The 24075-nt window shown below is 39.2% G+C and overlaps 1 protein-coding gene across 11 annotated transcripts in view; it reads right to left on the minus strand.

Moving 5' to 3' along the window:
- Positions 1-24075, minus strand: part of Nek10 (NIMA-related kinase 10) — a 234425-nt gene that overhangs the window by 151668 nt on the left and 58682 nt on the right. For all 11 annotated transcript variants that reach the window (XM_013515620.1, XM_005387501.2, XM_013515619.1 and 8 more), the window contains 10 exons: positions 23708-23847; positions 21634-21695; positions 19608-19685; positions 17261-17325; positions 16027-16129; positions 15807-15935; positions 15183-15320; positions 12217-12262; positions 9679-9800; positions 9445-9547 (listed from right to left, as the gene is read on the minus strand). In XM_013515620.1, the coding sequence (XP_013371074.1) occupies positions 9445-9547; positions 9679-9800; positions 12217-12262; positions 15183-15320; positions 15807-15935; positions 16027-16129; positions 17261-17325; positions 19608-19685; positions 21634-21695; positions 23708-23847 (986 nt within the window). The remainder of the gene's footprint in view (positions 1-9444; positions 9548-9678; positions 9801-12216; positions 12263-15182; positions 15321-15806; positions 15936-16026; positions 16130-17260; positions 17326-19607; positions 19686-21633; positions 21696-23707; positions 23848-24075) is intronic.

Below are 24075 nucleotides of genomic sequence, written 5' to 3' on the forward strand. Positions count from 1 at the left end.
AGAATGGCTATCATCAAGAAATCAACCAATAACAAATGCTGGAGAGGTTGTAGGGAGAACGGAACCCTATTCCACTGCTGGTGGGAGTGTAGATTGGGGAAGCCACTGTGGAAATCAGTGTGGCAATTCCTCATAAAACTAGGATTAGAGGTTGTATTCAAACCAGCTATTCCCCTTCTGGGTATTTTCCCAGGAGAATTCAAAACATCATACCACAGTGATACATGTGCACCAATGTTTATAGCAGCACAGTTTGTCATAGCTAAATCTTGGAAACAACCCAAATGCCCATCAACTAAAGAGTGGATTAAAAAAGATGTCGTTTTATAACAAGCATTGTTAATTTCCTACCACTTTGCTTGTAACTCTGCATTGTCTGTACTGTTCTTTTGCTATTTTTTAAAAGGTTGTGTCTGCTAATGTTTTCCTCCTTTTATTTTTAAAATAAAAATAAATTAAAAAGATGCGATTTTTATGGAGTACTACTCAGCTATAAAGAAGGATAAACTTGAGGCTTTTATAAGCAAATGAATGCAACTAGAGACCATACTCATAAGTGAAATAAATCAGACTCACATGTGTAAACATCATATTGTCTCCCCAGTGTAAGAAACTGAAAGAGTAAATAAGATCCAAAAAGTACAATAGGAACAATAACTTGGATGGGAGAAAGGAGAAAAGAAGGAAATATATACATATATATACACACAAAGATAACTAAGATAACTATACTACTAATTTCTATTAGTTCATTAAAAAGAATGGTTTGTGCTTATATTGTTTGATTAATATTTCATGCCTATATCTTATAATCTGAGCAACTACTTTAAAGATAACAATACCCATGTTATGCTAGAGATTAACCATTGTTAATCTCCTATTATCATGTTTTGAAATTTTGTATCATTGTTATTATTTTTTTTAAATAAAATTAAAAAGTAAAAATAAGTTAACAGGCCTTATGAATCTGTCTTTGGGGTTAGAAAGCAAAATCATTCTCACATTTTGTATTTCTTCCTACAAAGTTCACACATTTATTACACAAACACACATCCAATGATTCATGATAAGTCCATATTACTTATTGTTATAAATTGATACGTATCACTTAATGTATATAGTTGTATGTATTATTCTATTTGTCAATCTACTTGCCATCTTTACTTTCCATTCTATTGTACCACTGGAAAATAGGACATACTAAAAGGCAAAGTTACATGAAGTGTTGTTAACGTCTATTCACAAAGCTAGATGCCATGGCCCAACCTTCTTTTCCTCTATTATGTACTGGAGAAAATTTGTTGTAATTTGAAATTAGCCAATCACTACATAGAAGAAATTGTACAATGCTTCAGTATTTTTAGAGCACTCACTATAATTTTAGTCCATATAAACCCTCACCAAGACAAGCTAAATTATATTTTGAGCTTTAGTTCTAATATTTAAAAATCATATTTTTTTTAAAAAAATTCCATTTATTTCAAAAGGGAAAAACTAAAAAGCAATACAATAATTTTATTCACTACAGTTAATTTAGATAATAATCAAAAGATGGACAGACGTCTACAAAGATGTTTGAGAAATATTCTTGAAGAGAGCAAAAACTAATACTGTTTGGCTATTTGGAAGAGTTTGGTAGTCACTGTAAATGTTTCTATGACTATGTCCTCATTTTGATAATAGAGAAGAAAAGTTTTTACTTCAGAACCTGTGGTCATTAAAGCATTCATGTGCTATAACAGGAATTCACAGTTGAAAACCAAAAACATCTTACATACAGCATGTTATGAGAAAATTAGGACTAAAAAGCAGCTTTACTTTGATAGCACAAACAACACAGGAAATGTTAAAAAAAAAAACTAGCATGTTTACAATACAACCTGCAGCTGTCAGCCTTCAAGTGGAAAAGCTGTCCAGGGCCTGGTAGAGTCCCTAGATTCTTGTTCTGTCACTTACTATCTGCATGACATTGGATATATCACTCAGCTATTCTGATTTTTCAGAAGTGGCCTATAAAACTACTAAAAGGGTTGCTCCTACACCAATATGACAATAGATGAGAAGCCGTTTGAAATACTGCAGATATAAGGTATTCTCATCCCTGTCCCCAAGGAACTCAGCCTTTCGTAAGCTTTTGCCCATTCTTTGTGTGTCAGTAACTTGCAAATTCACAGCCAAGATGAAGCCCTAGGCTTTGTCTGGGGTTTCTCCTGTACTCTAACAAAGCACCTGTCACTTCCTACTCAAAACTTAGCTCCTTGTTCGTGCTTGTCTGGGATACCACATGACAGCAGATGACATCTCATCTCCCCCATTTTCTGGGCTTGAAATCTCTGCCTTTACTCTCTGCCTCCGAGTCAGTCAATCCCTCGCTAGCTCTTGACACTGAATCTTCTTTTGATTTCCAGTTTAAATGTGCCAGGAGCCCAGGTTCTCCCTCCTCCTGCAATAATCAGGGTGCACTTCATTAGAAGACTTTTCCTCCTAGTCCACCCCACAGAATACTTGCCAATGGAACAAGCCCCCAATCCGCCTTCACTAAGCATGCAAGCACAGTAATAGGGGGTCTCCCGATGGCTCTTCTTTATAAAATTTCCAGCTGCTTTATGTAGCCTTAAAATTGTCCAAATATTTTGGAAATCAGAACTGATTGAATTTCCTTCAACATTTCCCTCTTATTTCACAAGACCGAATAACAATATAAGGCAACTATGTAAAAGAGAATATTCTTATTTTCTTGGTAACAAACAGGCAATATGTTGAATGAGAAAAATCTTGTGGCTATCTTTCCCAAAACAGATGCTACCAGAGGGTGCAGTACAAATGACTCAATATTGTAGTCTTTTAATAACAAGGCTCTGCGTCAGCTTGTATCTGGTTAATGGGAGGCAAATCACACAACAGGTTCAGAGCACAGTAGGTGAAGAGATGTACAACAGCCATAGAATTGTTAAACACTTTCTCTATTGGCAGTAATGGGGATTGAACCCAGGGTCTTCACACTGAATTATATCCCCAGTCCATATTCTGTTTTTGAGACAGGGTCTCATTAAGTTGCCCAGGGCTGGGCTTGAACTTGTGATCCTCCTGCTTCAGGCTACCAAACTGCTGCAATTACTGATCTGCACTACTACTCCTGGCTTATAGACCCTTTTGACCAGGATGTTTTTCAGGTACACAAGTAACATGCATACGCAGACTTTGAGCTGACTTATGCAGACTTTGAGCTCTCTATCAGAAGTGCAAAACTAATTCATTTTTCCTATATGATTATAAATTTCTCAGCAGCAAGTTAGCCAAATAACAACGTCCCATGCTCCTCTGAAAAATAATCACAACCTTAAGAATTCTTGCAGTACAAGAGAGGTCAAATTTGTCTTGATTTCTCAACTTCAGTGGCATTCAGGAAAGTAAAACCTTTCCTTTAGGTCATTGTTTCCTGAGAGGAAGTGGGGACTGCTGGTGCCTTTCCTCGTGTCACACCCAGTTTTACACACCAGTGCCAATTCTCAACTCCTTTCTCTTGAAACACCCCTTTCAGGCAATATTTCAGGCATCCGCTCCATCATTACTCCCTATTTTAAGTGGATTTTGAGTATTTCCACCTGGATGTGTTTTTGTTCATTCATTCATTTCCTTGTTCATTGTTCTACCTGTCTTAGTTTCTTTCCTTGTTGCCAAGACACAGTATCCAACACTCACAACTTAAAGGAAGGAAGGTTTATCGTGGAGTCAGGTTTCAGAAGACTCAGGCCTCACATGGTTGGCTGGCTGGCTCTGAGGCAGGTACGGCCTGATGGAAGGGCCTAGGTGGGGGAAGCTGCTCAAATCATGGCAGCCAGGAAGCAGAGTGAGCAGGGAAGAATCAGGGAGCGGGATCTACCTTCCTGCCTCTTCCTTGGGCTACTAAACTCAGCCTGGATCTGCTGGCCTCCTGGCCCCTCCTTATGAGACAACTAAATATTCTCACGGTTTAAGCCATCGTTAGTCTGGCTTTTTTGCACCTAGACATAACTTCACTGAAATATCTCCTGAACGGACTGCCTGTCTCTTGTCTTTCCCCAGTATGCACCCTCACCTGCCTCTATAATTATTCTACTCCCCAAACCTGATCATAAAATGTTGAGACTGATTTTCAAAGACACTAGCCAAAGGACAATGTCCAAGTTCTCCACCTACTGAGGTATCCTATCCTCTCACCACAGCTCAGCAGTACCCAGTTGTGCTATATTCCTGTCTCTCCTCCTTTGCATTAGCTGCCCCCTTTGCCTCCACTGCTTTCAGCTTTCCCACTTACCTCCTCACCCAAAGGTCCCTAAGGCAGAGTTAACCACATTTTCACCCATATTCATGTGGGGAAGGGGCTGGGGATTTAGCTCAGCGGCAAAGCGCCTGCCTGGCAAACGCAAGGTCATGAGTTTGGTTCCCGGTACCAGAGAAAAACCAAAAAAAAATCATGTGGGGGAGGAATGTATCCTCAAGCTGCTAAATCTGCCTTTCTTTGACCATTAAATCTGAGCAGAATTAACATGTGACACTTTAAGGCAGAAAATTTAAGAGCCCAGGCGTGGCTGGCTGTGTTCTCTCCTCCTGCTTCTGCAACACGGGAGCAGGTGCAGGGGTGGCTTGAGGCCACCTGGGTCTGTGCACACAGCTCCCTTGCTGACACACAACAAGCATGTTGTTCTAGCAGGATGGACACATTGCTGTTTTAAGTTATTTCACATTTTCTGTAAAATGCCAGAATGTAAACATGTTGGGCCTTTTGGGTCACATATGGTTTTTGTCTTCTTCCTTTTTTTAAACAATCCTTTAAAAATATAAAAACCATTCTTAGCTCACAAGACACACAAGAACAAGCTCAATTTCCTGGATTTGTACCTAAGGCTTCTGAGACCTTCAGGCCACTCATTAGCAGAATGTAACAGGGCCTATTCTGACCGATGCAATGGCATTTTCTGTGCTCACTCAGCCCTTATTATCCTGTAATGTAGCCACAATCTTTAGGTAGGTGGAGGCCATGTCTAGCAAGCTCACTGCAAGATGTGGCAGCTCACGAAGGAATTGCTGAGCAAACTGAAAGTCTTCTCCATAAGCCTATCCTCAAGGGTCAGAGACCTTAGCCTTTTGCTTTAAATCCACTCCTGCACTCCCTGGCATATCATGACAGGAAAGCGTTCCAGCTTTTCATACCTGTTACCAAGAATCAAGTGTGTCCTTGCCTGTGACCCACTGGAAGCAGCGAGCTACCATTTGAGACACGAAAGCACACACGGGCTATTTGTTCACAAGATGAATATATGACCTCTTGAGTCATGTACTAAAGCGCATGTCTAAAACTATTATCTATAATAGAATGAATTTGGGGCTTTCTTTTTCTTTCCCTTTTTTTGGAGGGAGCCAAGCAGGTAAGGGGATAGTAGAGAATTACAGTAAAATGTGGGTATTTGGAAAGGCCAAGAAATGTGCAATGGTGAGTGGATAGGAAGTTCATTTACACCCAGGTCCCCCGGAGACGCTCTGTAATGTGAGCGCACTATGTGGATGCCACTTGACCAGCTGACCTTCCCAGGGGGTTCCTGAGCCAGGGTCTGTTCCTTTGTGTGGCCTCAAAAGTTGCAAATAAGTGCAGGAGCAAGACCTGAACGTGTGTCATGGCTCACATTACTAGAAGGTACGGTCTTTCAAGTGGAAATATATCAGACATGAAAAATGGGTCATATTTATAAATCCATGCCCCCTAAATGTTATCACTTTCTATTGGGAGTCTTCATGAAACAAACTCCAGCCAAGAAATTTACTATAAATAATTGCAAGTGAGCTACAATCTTGAAACATTCAATTCACCTACATTGAGAAAAATGAGGAGAAGGTAATTTTAGTTTTCCTAAAGCTTTCATTTCTAATCAGATTTTCAATACACTTTATCCCAGGCATCTCAGACATCATTTGTTGATTCTATGCTTCTTTTCTGGAAGTCAATAAATCTTGTAGCAGAACAGAGAAAAATAAAACATGACAAGGCTGCCCCTTTGTGGTGACATGTGCTCACAGCAGCTGCTGGTTCCACGGGCTCCCTAAGCATAGTTAGACTTCAACCTCCCAGAACGTGGGAATTTTGTACACTGAGGTTCAAATTAATGCTAGAAGATTTCAAGTGAACCATGAACTTTCTTAAAAATAAGAGTCTCATGGCCAGATTTTTATCAATACTAATAGACACTGAAAACTGTTTCAGCACTATTCCATTTAAAGTAGCTTTAAGTAAAGAGAGACATTGTTTCCATGAATTATCTTTTTAATTAAAAAAAAATCACTTTATACTCATTGGAAATAATGGTGGAACTTCAATGCCCAGATGAAGCAATTGCTTTAGTAGAGAAAATCTGGGCTGGGATAAACTCTGCCCTGAGATTTATCTCTGCCCTTGATTCTTTATTTCAAATAGAAAAATATTGCTTTACTTAAAACTAAACTCTGAAAAATTGAAAATAGTGTTTTTTAATTTCATAACTCCTAAATAGAAGCCTGATAACTATTTTCCAAAGAATGAGCAGAATAACAATGAAAGACAAGAAAGAGCAAAAGCAAAATAGAAGTTTTCTTATCTTGTAAAATAAGGTACCTTTTCCTAGGGAGCCCATACATCTCGAATACAAGCACTGGATGGTTAATTAAAAAATGGGATGCTGGGGATGGGGATTTAGCTCAGCGGCAAAGAGCCTGCCTGGCAAGCACAAGGTCGTGAGTTCGGTTCCCGGTACCGGAGAAAAACCAAAAAAAAAAAAAAAAAAAAAAAAAAGGGATGGTTTCTTAAGACTAATACATAGACTTAGTAATGCAGCCAGCCTGCTCACTTGGGGTTAAAGGGTAGGTTACTCATGTGTGTTTATCTTCTTTGATTCTCAAAGCTTGCTACAAGAGACTTTCTCTGACATGCCGCTATCCAGAGGGACAGTGAGGATGGACTTGGTAACAAGAAAGGACACTACAGTCCACGACTCAGATGGAGGGTGTGACAGACTCTGGAGAGTGAAAATCCCTACTCCCGGGGTCTGCCATCTTTACTCCTGCAGAGCCCAGGGTGCTACACAGGGGAAGAAGGAAGCCAAAAAACTCAGAACACAGAATTGAGATGTAGTCCACAGGTCCCTTCACACACCCACACAGCCGGGAAACTGAGTGCCCTCTGCCACCTACAGAAAACATTTATTTTTCAAAGAAATTTACTCAGTAAGATACCAAGCAGCATAAACCTGAATTCATGGGAAGACAATGGAAATCTAAATGGAATGCAGCTCCCTAAGGCTCCTTTGTGGACAATGGTCCCAGAATGACAGCAGAGGAATGCACTCTCCTCTGTATAGGCAAGATACCAGAAGAGTGTTCCTTGGAAGAATGACTAGATTTCAACTTGGGGTCTTCAAAGGAAAAATCTCCCTGTGCTAAAATGAAATCTACCCAATGGCAGCCTTCGCTGGAGTTCACAGGGCTTCCAACATTTATCATTCCTTTCTTACAGTTACTAGATTAGTCCAAGATCACCAGACAGGGAAAGCTTTCAGTAGGAAAAAGATATCAAAGAAAACAGGGGAGGTAAAAAGAGGTGGATCCAGAAAATAAAGAAGCAATTCAGGTTGCTGTAGGAAAAAAAAAGTCTATATTATGCTGAGTCAGAATAAAAGCAGGGTTCCATGGAAATGGAACAGAAAACAAGATGGAATGTTCAGAAAATAAAAAGATGATTTAAAAAATTAAATACTCAATGACTAAAAAATAAAGTTGAAAAAATTTTAGCCAACTGTCCCACAGACCAAGGACTTCTATCTAGAACATATACAGAACTGAAAAAAAACAGGCCCCCAAAATTCAAAGACCTGATCCAAAAATGGGCATCTGAGATGCATACGCACTTCTCAGGTGAAGAAATACAAATGGAAAATAAACATATGCAAAAATGTTCAACATCATTGGTCATTCGAGAAATGCAAATTAAAACAACCCTGAGATTCCATCTCACCCTGGAAAGAATGGCTATCATCAAGAAATCAGCCAATAACAAACGCTGGAAGGGTCGTGGGGAAAAAGAGTCCAATCAGAAAAGGGGTACATGAGAACTCCAGAACAAGGTCTGTGCATTGTGTTGCCAGGATAGTAGACAGGAAACAACAGGAAGTAAGGAAAATGTCACAATGGGAAATAAAGTACATGAAAAACTAAAAAGAATTCAAACTTTTGTTGTTCATGAAGACATATGATCCTAGGAAATATACACATCTGAAATTACCTTCACAAAACCAGATTCTTCTAAAAGTATAGGAAGCAGTTTTAGATGTTGTCGTATATCTCTCACATCGATAAAGACTGAAAGCAGTGTTTTCCAAACCGGTGACTAAGGTAATCCACTGCAAGGGGTGGAGATTAAAACCTTTGTTTTTATTTTTAAATTCATCCTTTTACATTTTATTTCTGTAGACTCTGTTATACCCTGTAGAATTTTTGGACAATAATATATGTATAGAATTTATAAGTGAGCCAACATATAGTGGCAGTATATTCTCAAAAAAAAATCTTTACTGAGCAGATGTCACCATCAAAACTATTTGGAGACCACAGATTTAGGATATGTCTCGCTGCCTCTACTTCATGAGCCATTAATGCTCCATGAGAGAACACACATGTTCACAAGGGAGAAAATCAGGAGGAAGCTAATCTATCATTCTAAGCTTAAAATTTAAGTTGTGATTGACTATTAGAGTAATATGAAGGTAAAAAAAACACCTATTAATCTATAAAATTGTATTCAAAATTAGACCTTTTTGTTACAAGTGAAAATATTAAGGTAAAAATATATGTTGAAATATACAGATAGCAGAATATTTGACAGCTCTCAATATGTTTATAAGACAATGACTGTTAATAAGGCTTAAACCCGTGTGTTCACATGGCATTCATAAAAGCTTTCTTTGAAGAAGTACTGCTCTAAAGAAAGAAAAAGAACTAGAAACCATTGATCTTTTCCCTAGGAGTACTTTATTCCCTCCTAAGAAAAAAATACAACTCAATCATTTAGAACTGTCATAGTCACTAACCAAAATGGCAGCCACAACTCACACATGGATAAGTAACTAAAATGTAATAAAATGTAAAATGTGTTTCTCCCATCACAATAGCCACCTCCTTCTAAATGCCCAACAGTAACACATGACTAGTGGCTCTACAGTGGACAGCAGAATAAAAAAGTTCCGCCCATGCCCAGAACTCTGCTGGATACTACTACTCTAGAACAATAATCTACTCTAGAATTATACTCAGAAATTCCTTAAAGGTTATTATACTTGCTTCATAACTGTTACTTTGTCCTTTTTCCCCAGCAGAGTATTCATATACTCTAGAAAAATATTCAGGAATTCTTTAGTTAAAACTCAGGATTTTTATACTTACTAATAGTCACTTTGTCCTTGTCCCCCAACATAATGTTGTTTGGTGTCAGGTCTCTATGGACAATCCTCTTCTCCTTGTGCAAGTACCGAAGAGCTAAGCACAACTTGAAATAGGAATAAGAAACAAATTTTACTTCCCCCAATATGCATATAACCAATGATGACCACTATGTACTTCTAAGAAATCAGGTCACAACTTCACCGTATTATGAAAGGTTTTAAAGAGAAGATATACCTGTATAAATATTTTCCACAGTCTTTCTTCGGTGAAATGGTGCTGTTTCTCCTTCAGAGAATTGAAATGCTCTCCAAGTGGCGCACCTTCTATAAGTTCCATAACTATATACAACCTATCATCTACAGAAAAAATGTAAAGTGGGTCATAGAAATTTAAATTAAACATAGAATATTGAAAAACAAACTTATGCATTAGAATCTGAGCTTGTGAATGGGTGTACAGAGTGCAACACTAAAGAAAGTATATCGCAAATGACCAGGATACCACGTGTATACATGCCAATTTCCTAAGATGAATGCAATTATTATGTATTCCAAAGGCATATCAATGAAAAAGAATTTGAGATCAACAAAGACAGGGGACCCTGTGGCACTGGATGGGGTGGGGTTGCAGGGGTTTCAGGGCAGCTGAAGCCCAGCAACAATCTCTCCATGCTACAGGCAATGTGCAAGTATATGTTTACACTGGAAATATTTTCATTTTCTATGTACATCAGGATATGGGATAGTTGGAAAGTGCCAAAGAGAATAAGCAAACAGTTCCAAGACAAGGGGGAAAAATGAATATATAAACACACCTTTCCTATTTGTAGTCTAAAATTTACCCTTAGACCAAATCAGACATTCAAAAACAATGCATTTTAATTGACACTTTTTGGAGTCTCATAGACTTACTTCACAGAAACTTATACAAAATCATGCCATGGTCTTGCTATGATACAGCTGAAAATATCACCCATAATTTTTGTTGTTCCTTCAAGAGCAAAGACAGCTGGTCTTCTCCTGGTTTTATCTTAGACACTGAGAATCTCATAAAAACTGTGCTTGTGTCTTTACTTTGGATGCCAACAAAAAGTGAATACCATTTCCTCCACCAGAACCAATATGAAACCATTAACAATTCTATGTATTAAGTGCCTTTTATGTTTTGGATGTATATAACATATCTGTATATATGTACACAATATTAACAAAAATGGGAAAAAAAAATGGAACTCTGTGTTCTGCAACATGTGCTTGTTTCCATGACACAGTCCCAGTTCAGTCTACACAGAGGCTGTGTGTATCATTCTTAGTATTGGTTGCCATATCATTGTACAGCAAGGATAAACCCTAATTTATTTAATCCTTCTGTATGGAGATATTATATTGTTTCAAATTTTTCATTACTCTAAGAAATATTTATCGTATTTCTAACCTTATCTCTAGCACTACTTTTAAATTTTCTGACCTTATATTCCCCTTCATTGCAGTTTTCTAATCTAAGGTGGCAGGGTTTACTGCAGGGATTTCAGCACTGAGTTTTTCTGAGTCACATAGGCAAAGGAAGATGGGTAAGATGGTAGCACAGGCCAGCGCACACAAAAGGTTATTTTAAATAACAGCAGCACTGATAAAGAGGCAATTAGCAAGTATTATTATTCAAATCTTCTTTCAAATGGAGATTTATTTGGAAATTTCATATGTGTTTGATCATCAAGTTTCATTAATACATTATTTCCATCAACAGTCCTGGCTGTTTTTTCTTTTTTATTTCTCTTTTTTTCTTTCAAAGAAAATAGTACCAAAAAAAAAAAAAAAGAACAATAGCAAAATACAAACAAAACAAAGCAAGGACATTAAAAATGATTAGGGTTTCAAACCAAAAGATAGGGATTAACAGTGGTTGTTATTTCACCTACTGTTATCTTCAACAAAGTTGCTCAGATTACCAGATGTAAGAATAGAAGACTGATCAAATCATTAAAGGGAATAAGAAAATAATAATTTAAAAGAACATTAGAGATAATGTCTGATGGTTTACTGAGGGGAACAGTTAATGATTAAAAGTTTTTTTATATTTTTATATTTTGACCAATTCTGCGTGCTTATATCTGATAATCTGAGCAATTTATGTGAAGATGACAATTTGCAGTATAACAACCATTAGTGAATTCCTACAATCCTGCCTGGTGAAGTTATATACAGTTCTGGATTTTTTTTTTTTTTGCGGAGGGGTGCTGCTTTGCTTTGGTTTTGTTGAGTGGTGTGGGTTTGTCTTAATGTTTTCGCTGGGTACTCAATCTCACTTGACAGCCTGCCTGCTGACAGAATAAACCAAAGTTCTATCACCACCTGCTGGCATTAATATGAACTTCATGAAAAAGAAATCTCAAACCAATTTATTTCGGAGGTGGGAAAATGTCTGATTCAACACACAAACTGCTATTAATTTTCATAAAGACACCAGCACATTTTATCTCCTGAACTTATGAAGTGCTTTTTGGCATACTGAAAATAGCAAGAATAATTATTTTGGTGTGTTGATGAAGTGCCTTCTCTACAGGCATCTAAGTTATTTATAGCTACCTTCAGGTAATTGTATCGTGGTTTGATTGTTCAAGAAATAGGTGCTTGAGATCACTCACTGACAGGTTAGTAACAAAAATTAAAGAAAATAGCTGAGTTTGGTTTGCAACATTCCAATATGAAAATATGTAAGTTACAAAGATACTTTCCCTTAATTAGAAATCCCACCACAAAAAGTCATACTTACTTTCCAGAAATGTTTTGTAATAACGTACAATGTTAGGATGATAAAGCTGCAAGAAAATAAATCACAAACATGTATTATCTACTTCAAAACACAAAGTTATTTCACAGACTTTTATTTCATAAATTATTATGTCAAAAAAGCTGAGCATTTCAAGACATCATCTGAGATTTTTATGAGTTTTTTAAAAATCTGTTACTTACAAAATTAAACCAAAAGCACCAATCACCTATACAGCTTTATAAAACAACATTAAAAACCAAGCTTTATTACATAAGTAAAACAGAATTGTAGAACTAAATAGAACATTAAAAATGTACATACTATCTTCTATTACCACAAAGACTGCATAAAGGGGAAAAAAAAACAAAATGAAGCAATTTGTGTCACTGTACACTTATACAGATATCCATTGCTTTTTTACCTCTTTTCCCATATATAGATATATATATGTGTGTAGTTTGTGTCTACACTGTTTCTATGTTCTACACAATGATTAATATGAAACAAATAATCTCAGAGCTGAGATTAATCATAGTACTAGTTGACAAGTCTCCCCCTTTCCATACTTAACTGGAGTCCTGTGACAACTCTTCCTGACTAGCCATCCTGCTTGGCTGCACAACTTCAGCAAGGGCCCTGTGAGGCCAGTTTGTCAAGAATCTCCCACACTTGATATCCAATCAAGTATCTAATTCCTGATATCTAAATCCCTTTAAGTAATCTGCCATCCACTGGCCCCCTCCCCCTGCCAATTTGCTATAAACTCCCACGTTCCTTGTGGAGTTTATAGTTCTATTCAGTCTGTCTCTAGTGCCATCCTTTGACCACCCATTGTGGTAGCTGTAAATACAGTCTTCCTTGTCATTTCTTTAGAGTACCTGAAGCAATGTCCCCCTGCTGTGACTTTGCTTAAGGATGTGATGGAAGTTCTACTTTTCCAAGTTAAAGAAGACCATTTTCTATAAGAATACTGATATTTTTGCAGCTGTTTGTTTATAATTTGAGTTTCTAGGTAAATTGAAATTTGTCTTATCTCAGAGAAATGGCTATTACTTTTATAAATGGCTTGTGTCTCTTCTCGGTCTTTCTAAGTGTTCCTTTGCGGGGCGGACTGCTAGCCCTCCCCCTCTTCCCTTGCAGTAGAGTTGTAATTGGACGTGGCTTCCCAGGCAGAGGCCACTGTCTCAGCCTCCCCGGCAGCTGGGAGTGGGCCCGTCATATGATGAGGCTGAGGGAAGCCCGTGGGCTCGTGGGTTTGAGCCCCCAACACCACCAGTGGCTCTCATGCTTTTCCCCTTCCCACCGTGCACATGCACATGCCCATGGCAGCCTCCCAGACAGAGAGGAAGACAATGTCCTGGAGGTAGCAGAGTCCCCGGATGACTGTGCGGAGCAGAGAAGATCCCCTTGCCGTACCCCGTTTTTACGTGGTCACATGGAAGAAATACCTGCATTGTGCCGCCTCTTCTTCAAGCCTCTGTATTGTTGACCCTGTGTTAGGCTTAATCTTCACTAATACACTCTCCTTCATTTCTGCTGCTTCTTTCTGCCATTACCTCCCGCTTCCAGGGCTCAGTGCTTTTACCCTTTGCATGGACTGACCTTCTCATGACACCACCTAGACAGTTTTTTGAGTGACCTGAAGTCTGAAATGATGCTTCCCGAGTAGTCCCTCCCAGACACTTTTTCTTCTGGGGAAATGTGGTAAAACAAATGATCTACCTCGTCCCCTAGCAAATAGCCAGCAGCTTTTAAATAAAACAGGACCAAGTTGACAACTAGAACCATATTCCAGGCCTACCTCATTGGCAAGGGTTATATCTAGATTTGGGTCCAAATGAAAACGCTGGATAAGTAGAGGTGAAAAACCATGTACTACCTCGTGCTGTAATGAAACAGCTCCTTGAGAAAGGCTAGGTTATCCTAAATATAAGCAAACACTAGCTTTAAAAAAAAGGTCTAAACCTAATGAGGCGCAGTGGTGCACATGTGTAACTCCAGGGAGCTGAGAGGCTGAGGCAAGATCACCTCAAGTTCAAGCCCAACCTTGGTGACTTAGTGAGTCCCTGTCTCAAACTAAAACATAAAAAAAGGATCAGGGATGCAGCTCAGTGCAAAGCCCCTGGGTTCAATTACAGTACATAAAAAAAATCTAACCTACTGCATTACTACACAAAACAACTGTACAGTAAGCTATAAATGATACAATCACTGTGATTTATAAGTTGAATTATAGACCTCCATGACTAAACTGCATGCTGATGGTACTCTTGCTGTTCCAGCACGGACGCCACACACATGTGACCTGCAGAGAGCAAAGAACGAGAGGCTGACCGCTCCCTATGGGAGTTACAGGAACAATGTTGGTGATAAATGCACAAGGAAGGCTGCAAAAAAAGCCAATGTGTTCTTGGATCTCAAAAACAAAAAAAAATTCCGTCCTGCTTCTGACATGTCCTTTCTTACCAAAGAAATCTTCGTGATGATAGTTCACTGAGCTATCATGTTATGTCAGTATATTCTTTCATGCCAATAAATATTAACCCACCTTGAAAATCCACAGTTTTAGATTTCATAAACCACAACTGAAAAATATTAACAGCGTGGTTCCACTTGACAGCAACGCTTACTCATGTTCCAATGCATGTAACTAGGTAACCAAATACTCTCTCATGCACAGGGAACGGTTGTGCTTCGAGTGAAGAGAGAAGGATTGCTCGTGTGTGACACGCGCTGCGCCATAAGCCCAATTGTTTTTGCTTTCATGGTCTTAATATAAACTCCGGAAAGCATTTCAATGGCTCAACCTCAAACTGAGGGAAAAACCTGGTGAAAAGACCGTGCCGCAGTGCCCGCAATTTCCCACAGAGCCAGCCCATAAACAGCACGGACAAGGCGAGCACAAGGACTCTGTTTTACTGACATTTATTTAATAAAATATCTTCAGAAACAAAAAAAGCATTTACCTGCTCTTTAATTATTGTTAATTCAGACACAATATTCTTCACACTGCTGTCTCGATCTTTTTTATCCTTTCCAAATGCTGGGTTATGCAAATTGACTTCTTTCATTGCTAAAAGATTTTGACCACTACGTTTTCTGACCTAAAAGTAAGAAAGAAAAAGAAAAAGAAAAAAAAAAAAAAAAACTCAACGGGATGAAAGTTGAAAGGGTGAGAAAGGAATAGGTTAACAAAGTGACTTGTTAATTGAGTTAAGTCATAGACCATATAAAATTCTAGCTGAATTTACTTTAACCCCAGCTCAAAAAAATTAGTATCTTCTGTCCAGTCTGCCATAACGAGTAGGGTAACACTGGCATAAGTTTAGAGAATGTGTCACATATTAGTACATGTTATTTTGACTTTTTGTGAGAAATGATGTCTTTTCTCTAAAAATGTCACTGGCCAATTACTACAGCTGATAGCTAAGACATTAGTGTAGCTATCTCTGCCTGTTGAACAAAACGTTCTAATTTTTAATATCTTTATTCAGTCACAGTGACTGCAATTAACTTGTATTGAATGTGGAAGTTTGACATCTGTTTTGTTTGTGAATATCTGAAATGTCACTCCTCAAATGCAAAGTCACCTTGTAAACACAGCCAAAAGCTCCGCTTCCCAGATGATCCAAAATTGCATAGTTGCCTATGTATTTTGAAGGAGCTTTGTTCTGATTAATGCTTTCAATATTTTCAGCAATTTGCTTCAGTTCATCCTCCTAACCAAAAAATAAAAATGAAATGAGTTGCTTTAACTGACTGTCATGGCCACACAGCAGCCTGCCAAAATATTTAAAACATAGGACTTACCACTAACAAATTCAGCTTGGATACCAATTCTTCATAAGCACTGATATCACGAACATAATGTCCTATGTCAATGAAGATTTCAAATAAGTCTGTGGGGAAAAGTCTACAAGGAAAAATACACATTCGCTTAGAACTGGGAAATTATTGGTCATTCTTCCTTTTTTCCTAAATTCAAATATTATAGGGAAATAAAGCAACAACATAAAATGTGCCGTGCTTTCGGAACAAGTGATACTACACTAACTGAAGACTTTCCTTACCATTTAAATTCTAGTGAGCGTGTGAGCCTGTGCTTTTGGCTAATCCAGCCACCTGAAAGGTGTGCAGAATATACATGTCATGGTTTGTGTCTAGGTGTCCCCCAAAGCCTCATGCAGTCATGGGGTACGCTTCTAGAGTTTGTGATTGATCCGTGATCCAATGCTGGGCTTATGGATGTGAGGGCTACACCCACCCTGGGGTGGGCAGCCTGCATACAATATAAGGGAGGGAAAGAGGCTTGCCGCCCATCCTCTATTTTTGCTCTTGTTGCTTTTGCTGTCTTCCACCGCCATGAACTCTTGCCCTGTGCCATGTGCCACTCTCCCTTGGAGCCAGCCCAGTATGGATTGAAACCTTCACAAACTGTGAGCTAAATAAACCTTTCCTTCCTTAATTCTAGGTGTTGGGGATTTTGTCTCAGCGGCAAGAAAAAGTAACCAACACAACACATGTGTAATGGTGTGCACTTCTCAACATGGTGGTATTTTAGTCACATTCACCAGCACAACTTTATAACCCTGGGCAGGCCTCTGTCCCTTCAAACAAGTTCCAACCCTCTCAAGGATATCCTGACAGACACTTTGTGTTTCTGTTGATAAGGGAAACTACCAGACTAACTTCGAAAATTTCTAAGTGGACAAAAACAAGTACAGTACATGTTTTGATACCATCCATTTAAGATGTTAATGTCTTTAACAAAAACATACTAAAATCACGATAGCCAGTCACAGGCAATTGAGAGGGGTTGTACGGATGCAGGGATTTATGCTCTTACGTTACCATTTTTGTTAATGTTCAGTATTGCTATAGGAGCTCACTTATATCTGTGCAGGCTAAGAGACCTAAAGACACATGACCAGCACACTGACCATTCTTCTACTGTTGCATCTAAGTCAGGTGTGTGAAAATTTCAGTCCACTGGTCTCTTAAATCGGATGATTCTTTACATTTCTCCAAGCTCATAAGCTCCTACCTTTTAAAGAGTGGCCTGTTTCTTTCCATACTGAAGAGAAACCTCAGGGCTCTGAAAGCATAACACTAGGAAATAGAAGGAAATTGGTTCTTCAAGGTTAGCTCAACAAATTAAAACATTTTCAGGACGGAATTATCAGGAAATAGACATTCAAGTTTCTTCATCGTGAGTGGCTGGCCTAATTTGGAGCCCAAGCTCATACACATCTGAAAACAAAATCACCCACAGCAGGGGTAGTTCTCATATTTAAAGAGTGTTGATGTAGAACGCTGGAGATCTTGGCCTTGTTTTCCTCAGTACTTGCCATTAAATCCTTTCTCGAAAGTACGAAATGAGAACAGAGACAAGAAGTAAAACTCCTGTGCTGAGGAAACCAAACACCCAAAGATTTCCAGAGCTCAAGTTTTATTTTGTTTCTAGCCTGCTATGTATGCCTCAATATTTATATGGTTTCTGTGAGAAAATAAACACGAGAAATGATGGCATATAAAAATAGCCACAGGCACAGTGGACTCAAGCCTGGCAAATTGGTCTCTTGAGTAAAGAGTCTGAAGCATTCCCCAAATAGAACAATCGACAGTAACTCCCTAGAACACTCAGAAAGAGACCTGTGAGGCTTTAACTAAGAAAAATAAACATCTGATATTTTGCAAGGCTGAGAAAAAAAGGAGCTCTCAGCTTGCAACTGCACCACTGAAGTGACTGACACCGGATACATCACACCTGGACCATTTCGCAGATCAGTGATCTAAATATCGGACACATACAAAACTGCCCAGAGAGAGCCATCTGCCAGGCAGACAGCAGAATGGTGACATGCAGGAGAGAGTGACGTGGACGGTGAGGAAGAGACCTGTGCACTCCTTAACACATATCAATGGGATTTTTTTCTCGCAGTATTAGAGATTGAACCCAGGGAGTGCAGAGCCACATCCTCAACCGTTTTGTTATGAGACAGCATCTCTCTAAATTGCCCAGCCTGGCCTCTAATGTACAGTCCTCCCTCCTGAATGCAGGGATTAGGGACGTGTGCCGCTGCCCAGCCTCTTACTGGAATTTTCAGAAACCTTCTGTGCCTAACAAAATCCACTGGCCGGATGGATAAAACTGTGGTGCACTAGAGAACTCAAGCCCCGTGCTCTCTGTTCTTGGTAGCACTTCAGAAAGTGCTGCCTGCCCGCACACGGACACTAACAAGTGTCTCTGCCGGGTTTGGCCATCGGTGTGGATGAGATGGATAAGAGCTCTTTTTAAAAATACTGTTGCTTTTTAGCTGATACACAAACATATACAAATGATACATATTTATGGGGTACCATGTGATGTTTCCATACAGGGACATCTTGTGTTAATGTTTGAACCAAGTTACACATAGCCATCTCCTCAAACACTTGTCATTACAGTTGTCTGGACTTTCTTTACTAAATTAGTTGAAAATGACCGGAAACAACTGCAAAGGCTTACTTTGAATTTGATTTTGCCATTACAATGTCTTTGGGGACTTGGCCACTGTTCACAAAGCACTGGACCCTACATAAATGTACCCCTTAGAGACCAGGTCTCCTCGGGCACCCTGTCCCCCAAGCCACTCAGGAGCCCCCATGCACAGCTGTGTCCTGCTGTCCCCTGTTCGTGCACTGCCCTTCCACCCTGCAGCACATGCCACTGGCACCTTCCTCCTCTACTTGGTGAGTCCAACTTCAACCTTCAAGATCCATTTCACAGGCTTCCCTTTTTAAAGACAAAATGTTTAAAGATGACAAATAATTTCCCTCTGTTGCTATGCTCTGGTATGTAAGGAACACATATTTCTTAAAAAGTAAAACATTGGAGCCAGGCATGATGGCACATGCCTATAATTCCATCTACTCTAGAGGCTGAGGTAGGAGGGTCACAAATTTGAGGTTATTTTGTGCAACTTAGTAAGACCCCTACTCAAGATTATAAAAATGTTTTAAAGGCTGGGGATGTAGCTCAATGGCAGAGCACTTGCCTTGCATATACAAGGACCTAGGTCCAATCCCCATAACTACAAAAATTGAATAAGATAAAAAGTAAAACTAGAACTTACTGGTGAGCCAAGAAATACCTAAATAAATACACTTAATTCTATCACACAGAGAAGCCACTGTTATAGGTTAACACTTTTATTCATTGTTTTATTCATTGTTTTAATATCACTGGTTTCCATACTAGCCTCTGTCACTAGATGTTTGTCCTTTACCACCAGTTTGGAGACCAGCATTAGCCTTAAAAATTCTCACTATCACGGGTTATTTTCCCTAAGTTTACTGAGTATCAAAACTTCAGTAACTTGATACTAAAGAATAAGAGACATGCTTATTACCTGTAGTAGATGGGTTTTTGCTCCATTCTTCTGTTTATTTGGTAAAATTAATTTTGCTATTGTATATACACCATTTTCCTGAAAGAATAAAGGGCCGCGTTATCAGTGACCAGTGACGATGCCATAGAGAGGCACAAACATAATGAAGCAACTAAACAACCTCAAAAAAAGAAGTGTTGCTGTAATTGTGGAACTTTAAGCCACTGGCACAGGACAATACTAAAAGATTAATGTAAGGCTGTATTTGGTGAACACCAAAGACCAGAAACACTGTCTTAAATTTTCAACTGTCTGAAAAGAATGAACTTATAATTAATAAAGTATTTAAATTTAAAGTGATTTCATATTTTAGAATCAAAGAGTGAGGGACTAAACAGGGACAGAATAAAGAGATCCAAGTATCTTTGCAATTTGACTTCAGATACCCTAACAATGAGACATAATTTCCCTTTTTATAGTTTTTATTCTTAAAGAACATAAAATATATTATCTGAATAGTGATGAATCATTGTAACTAAATTTTTCAAAAGAAGTCAACAAAACAATAACAAGATAAAAAGAAAATAAAGTTTATCTGTGAAAATACATTTAGCATCTTTCCAGACCTGTTCTAATAACAAATATATACATGGAGGAATGAATAAAAGTGTTAACCTACAGCTATATTTCTGTTATCTGTTAAATATACAATTTACTGATCTGTACTATGTGTGGGCACTTAGATTAAAACAGCAAAGAGATTTACTTGCCTTCCTGCATTTAATTTTTTATGGTCACTCTGTGAATTATTTGATAGTTTTGCTGTTTTATACACGATAAAACCACACCTTGGGGAGGTTACATCATTTTTTAGAAGCCTATGCAGCAGGGAAGGATGTCAGCATTTGAAGCCCAATCTGGCCAACCCCAAATGTCTCACCTCTGCCACCTTCCCTTGGCAATCTGAGCTCTTCCAACCTTTAATGCAATTGCATATTCCGAAGGAAACATTGCATTGACTCTCACAAAAAAGTTTTCTCTGTACCATTCAATAAGTAGGAGGTAACTTTTGCAATAGAAACGCATAGCAAGGTGGTGCACATAGATACATGTGTTCATATGTGTGTTTGCTTATTTATTTGTATCTATGTGCATATACATGTAACTATATACATAGTAGACTAATCTGAAATGAAAAGTCCAAAGGACATCTTCCCATGAGTTCTGACCCTTCCCCACATTCTCTTCATCTTGTAATTATACCAATAACCCTAATTCACTGGCCTGGCCTAAGTCCTGTTTATGCAATAGCCCATTCCTGACACGGAGGCCCTCAGCTCCTGAAGAAGAATGAACCTTGTACAATCACAAAATGGACCAATGACAGGAGACTAAGATAGATGAGTCCAGAAGGTAAATTTCCAGCTTCCTCATTCTCTGCTAGCCAGCTGCCCCTAATGAACCGCTTACTCTGTAAGAGAGCTGCTGTCCCGGCATTTTGGAGCCAGTGACCCCTCTCAGGTCTCTGTCTCAGATAAAGCCCGTCCTTGCTATGACTCTCTCTCTCTTTCTCTCTCTCTCTCTCTCTCTCTCTCTCTCTCTCTCTCTCTCTCTCTCTCTCATTTCTTACATAACAATGAGTTATACTTGTGAAATCTGTTTCTTGGCAATAAATACTTTTGTTTAGTGTGTCTCTATCACTTCTAACTGAATAACATAGCACAGTCTTAGATAAAATGACTGTTCTCCTTAACTATGGTATCCCCTGTGCCCAGAATTAAACCAATTCAGAATAATAACAACAAAAAGATAAAGAAAAGGAAGTGGACTGTCCACAGCATAGGAAAGAAACATCAACATAAATGAACGACAAATCACAAGTGTGTTAAAGAAGGAAGGGCTCTGTAAGTTAGGTAAGAAATGTTAAAATGTTTAAAAGCCACACGATAGGATCCCAAAACCTGTGCTCCATGGTGCAGACTGCAACTGAAGTCTGGTTGATCACAACAGGAGGAAATGGCCCAACCTTGGAGCCTGGGCTGCTCACCTGGACCACCTGGTGGGCGTTGGTGTCGTTGAGCACCAGCTCTGTGAGGGCAGCACAGCAGGCTGGAAAGAGAGCATCAAGCCAAGTGTGTGTCAGTCAGCACTGTGAACACACAGCACCCGTGCTCACCTCAGGGTACATCAGCACCTGCCTCTACAGGGAATGCTACTGGCACAGCCACTCAAGAAACACTGACGTTCCTTCTGGCACCACTCTGGAAAAGGGGAAGCTGGCTTTTAATGGTGTCTAGCTCACTCTTTCTGTATTTCACGTGCATGGCGATCCCACAGCAACCTGTTATTGAACACCTACTGTATACAAGAAGGCAGGGTTTGTATTTATCTGGTTCATGTAACCTTCGGTGGTCGACATGTGCCTGGCACCTAACAGATGCTCAATAAATACATCAACGATGCTTGATAAATTCATGAAGGCTTTAAATATATTATCTGAATTAATTCTTATAATCAGGAATGTACTACAGTTACCAGTTCAGCTGATGAGAACACAGATTCAAAGAGGTTAAACAGGCTCAAACACACAACTTGTAAGTGGAAGGGGCCAGGAGTTCAGTTCTAGTTGGCTGGACATTAAATCTCAAGTCCCAGAATGTACCTTTCCTGCCTCCTCGCAACCACTGTGACATTCTGCACTGAGAACCTCGTCCTCTCAGAGGTTTGCCACACACCACAAAGGATAATACCACTGCGCTAAGTCCTTGACACTGATCTAGCACTCTGCTAGAGACTTTATATATGTGCTTATTTCATTCCCACAACAACCACCCAGTACTAATATCATGACTGGCATCACCATTTTACCTGAGCAAAACTAAAGCATGGAAAGGTCAAGAACACCACCCAGAGCCATAGGGCCACCCAAGCAAGTGTAGTAAAAACTTTAAGATCCTTTATGTTTTTAATTTTCATTTGTTTTTCCTTTTGTATTTAAGTATAAAATAAGCTAGGTAATGTCTGCAAGCCCTCCGTAAGTGTCAGCTCAATGACGTATTACATACCTATATGCTCTGTAACCACCCCCACCAGAAGAAGATACAGGATGTTCCTAGCCCACCTTATTCCCCTCCCTAGGCATGAGCCACCTTATAATCCCACATGGGGCAACCACTCTTCCACCTTCAGTCACCTTTGATTTGTTCCACTCTGTGGAGACTCCAAAATGAAAAATATTAAGAGCTTTGAGATTCAACTGGATTGCATTTCTGGGAGAAGTTTCACACAGGAAACCCCCAACCTGAGCCTGTGATTCAAAAGAAGCCCTTTGGGGGGAGCAGAAATTGTGAATGAAAGGTGCGAGCTTAGCTTTCTGTCTTCATGTGTCTGTGAGGAAACATCTTGTCCATTTTCCAGGAGGAAGTAGGAGGGAACAGAGAAAGCCTGCCTTCTCATACCCGACCACTGCTCATCCCTCCCCCATGCACCTTCCCCTCTCGGTATCTCCCTAATTTACTTCCGGCACACACTGTGCCCTTCTCCTCCCTCCCTGTGGGCTGTAGCAGGACACCAGCATGGCCAGCAGCTCAGAGACTGCCCTGTAACCCCACTTGTCCCAAAGACCAGATGCTCCTGCAAAGGGTAGAGACTGCATAACTGTTCATGGTAAATCTTCCAAGAAATGTCTCCATGAATAGCTGCACTGGCTTTGGTGTGAAAATCTCACACTGGGGAGGATCTTCCTCTGTCTTCTCCTTGAAGGAGGATTTCCCAAGATCTAGAAAATTATAGGCAGCATGATTCTGGCCACAGAGCAAACTGCATTCCCAATTCCAGCTTTACCAGGAATAAAGCTAAAATTCTCTTCCTTTATTTCTAACTTTACGTTTGTTTCTCAGTAAGTTAAGAGCACGGAAGGAAGAGGAAAGTTTATTATATCATTAACCTACCAGTCCAACTCCAGCACCAAGATGTTTCTGGCATCCACATGGATTTAACTGTACAAATTTATAATCTTATAAACTGTGTCAAATTATCACTAACATAATAATTTTATAATAACAAATAGCAATACAATATAACAAGGAATACTATATCAAATAACAATATGGCATAAATACCTGCTTGGAGAGAGAAAGTGTTTTCTTGTATCTCACGAGGACTGAGATCTTCTGACAAATGAAGCTGCTGGATTCGGCCTGCGGCATTCGCACTAGACAGGCTTCCAATGGAGGAACGGTCAGAAACAAAATTTCTGTCTCTGAAATGTTAATGCACAAACCACATATCAATTTTCCTTTGTGGTCAGTTCATTCAGTGTCATGTTTTAAAATCTTTCCCTCCACAAGTCTCAAAGGCTTCTACCTCATTGTCCTTACTGTTTCACATTGAATACACATAGAATTGATATTTGTGTATGGCGTCCATCTCTCCCTCCCTCCTTCCTTCCCTCCTACCTTAATTCCTTCCTTCTTCCTTCCCTTTCTCT

The sequence above is a fragment of the Chinchilla lanigera genome, unplaced genomic scaffold (assembly GCF_000276665.1).
Source record: "Chinchilla lanigera isolate Chin_1 unplaced genomic scaffold, ChiLan1.0 scaffold00029, whole genome shotgun sequence".
Lineage (NCBI taxonomy): Eukaryota > Metazoa > Chordata > Mammalia > Rodentia > Chinchillidae > Chinchilla > Chinchilla lanigera.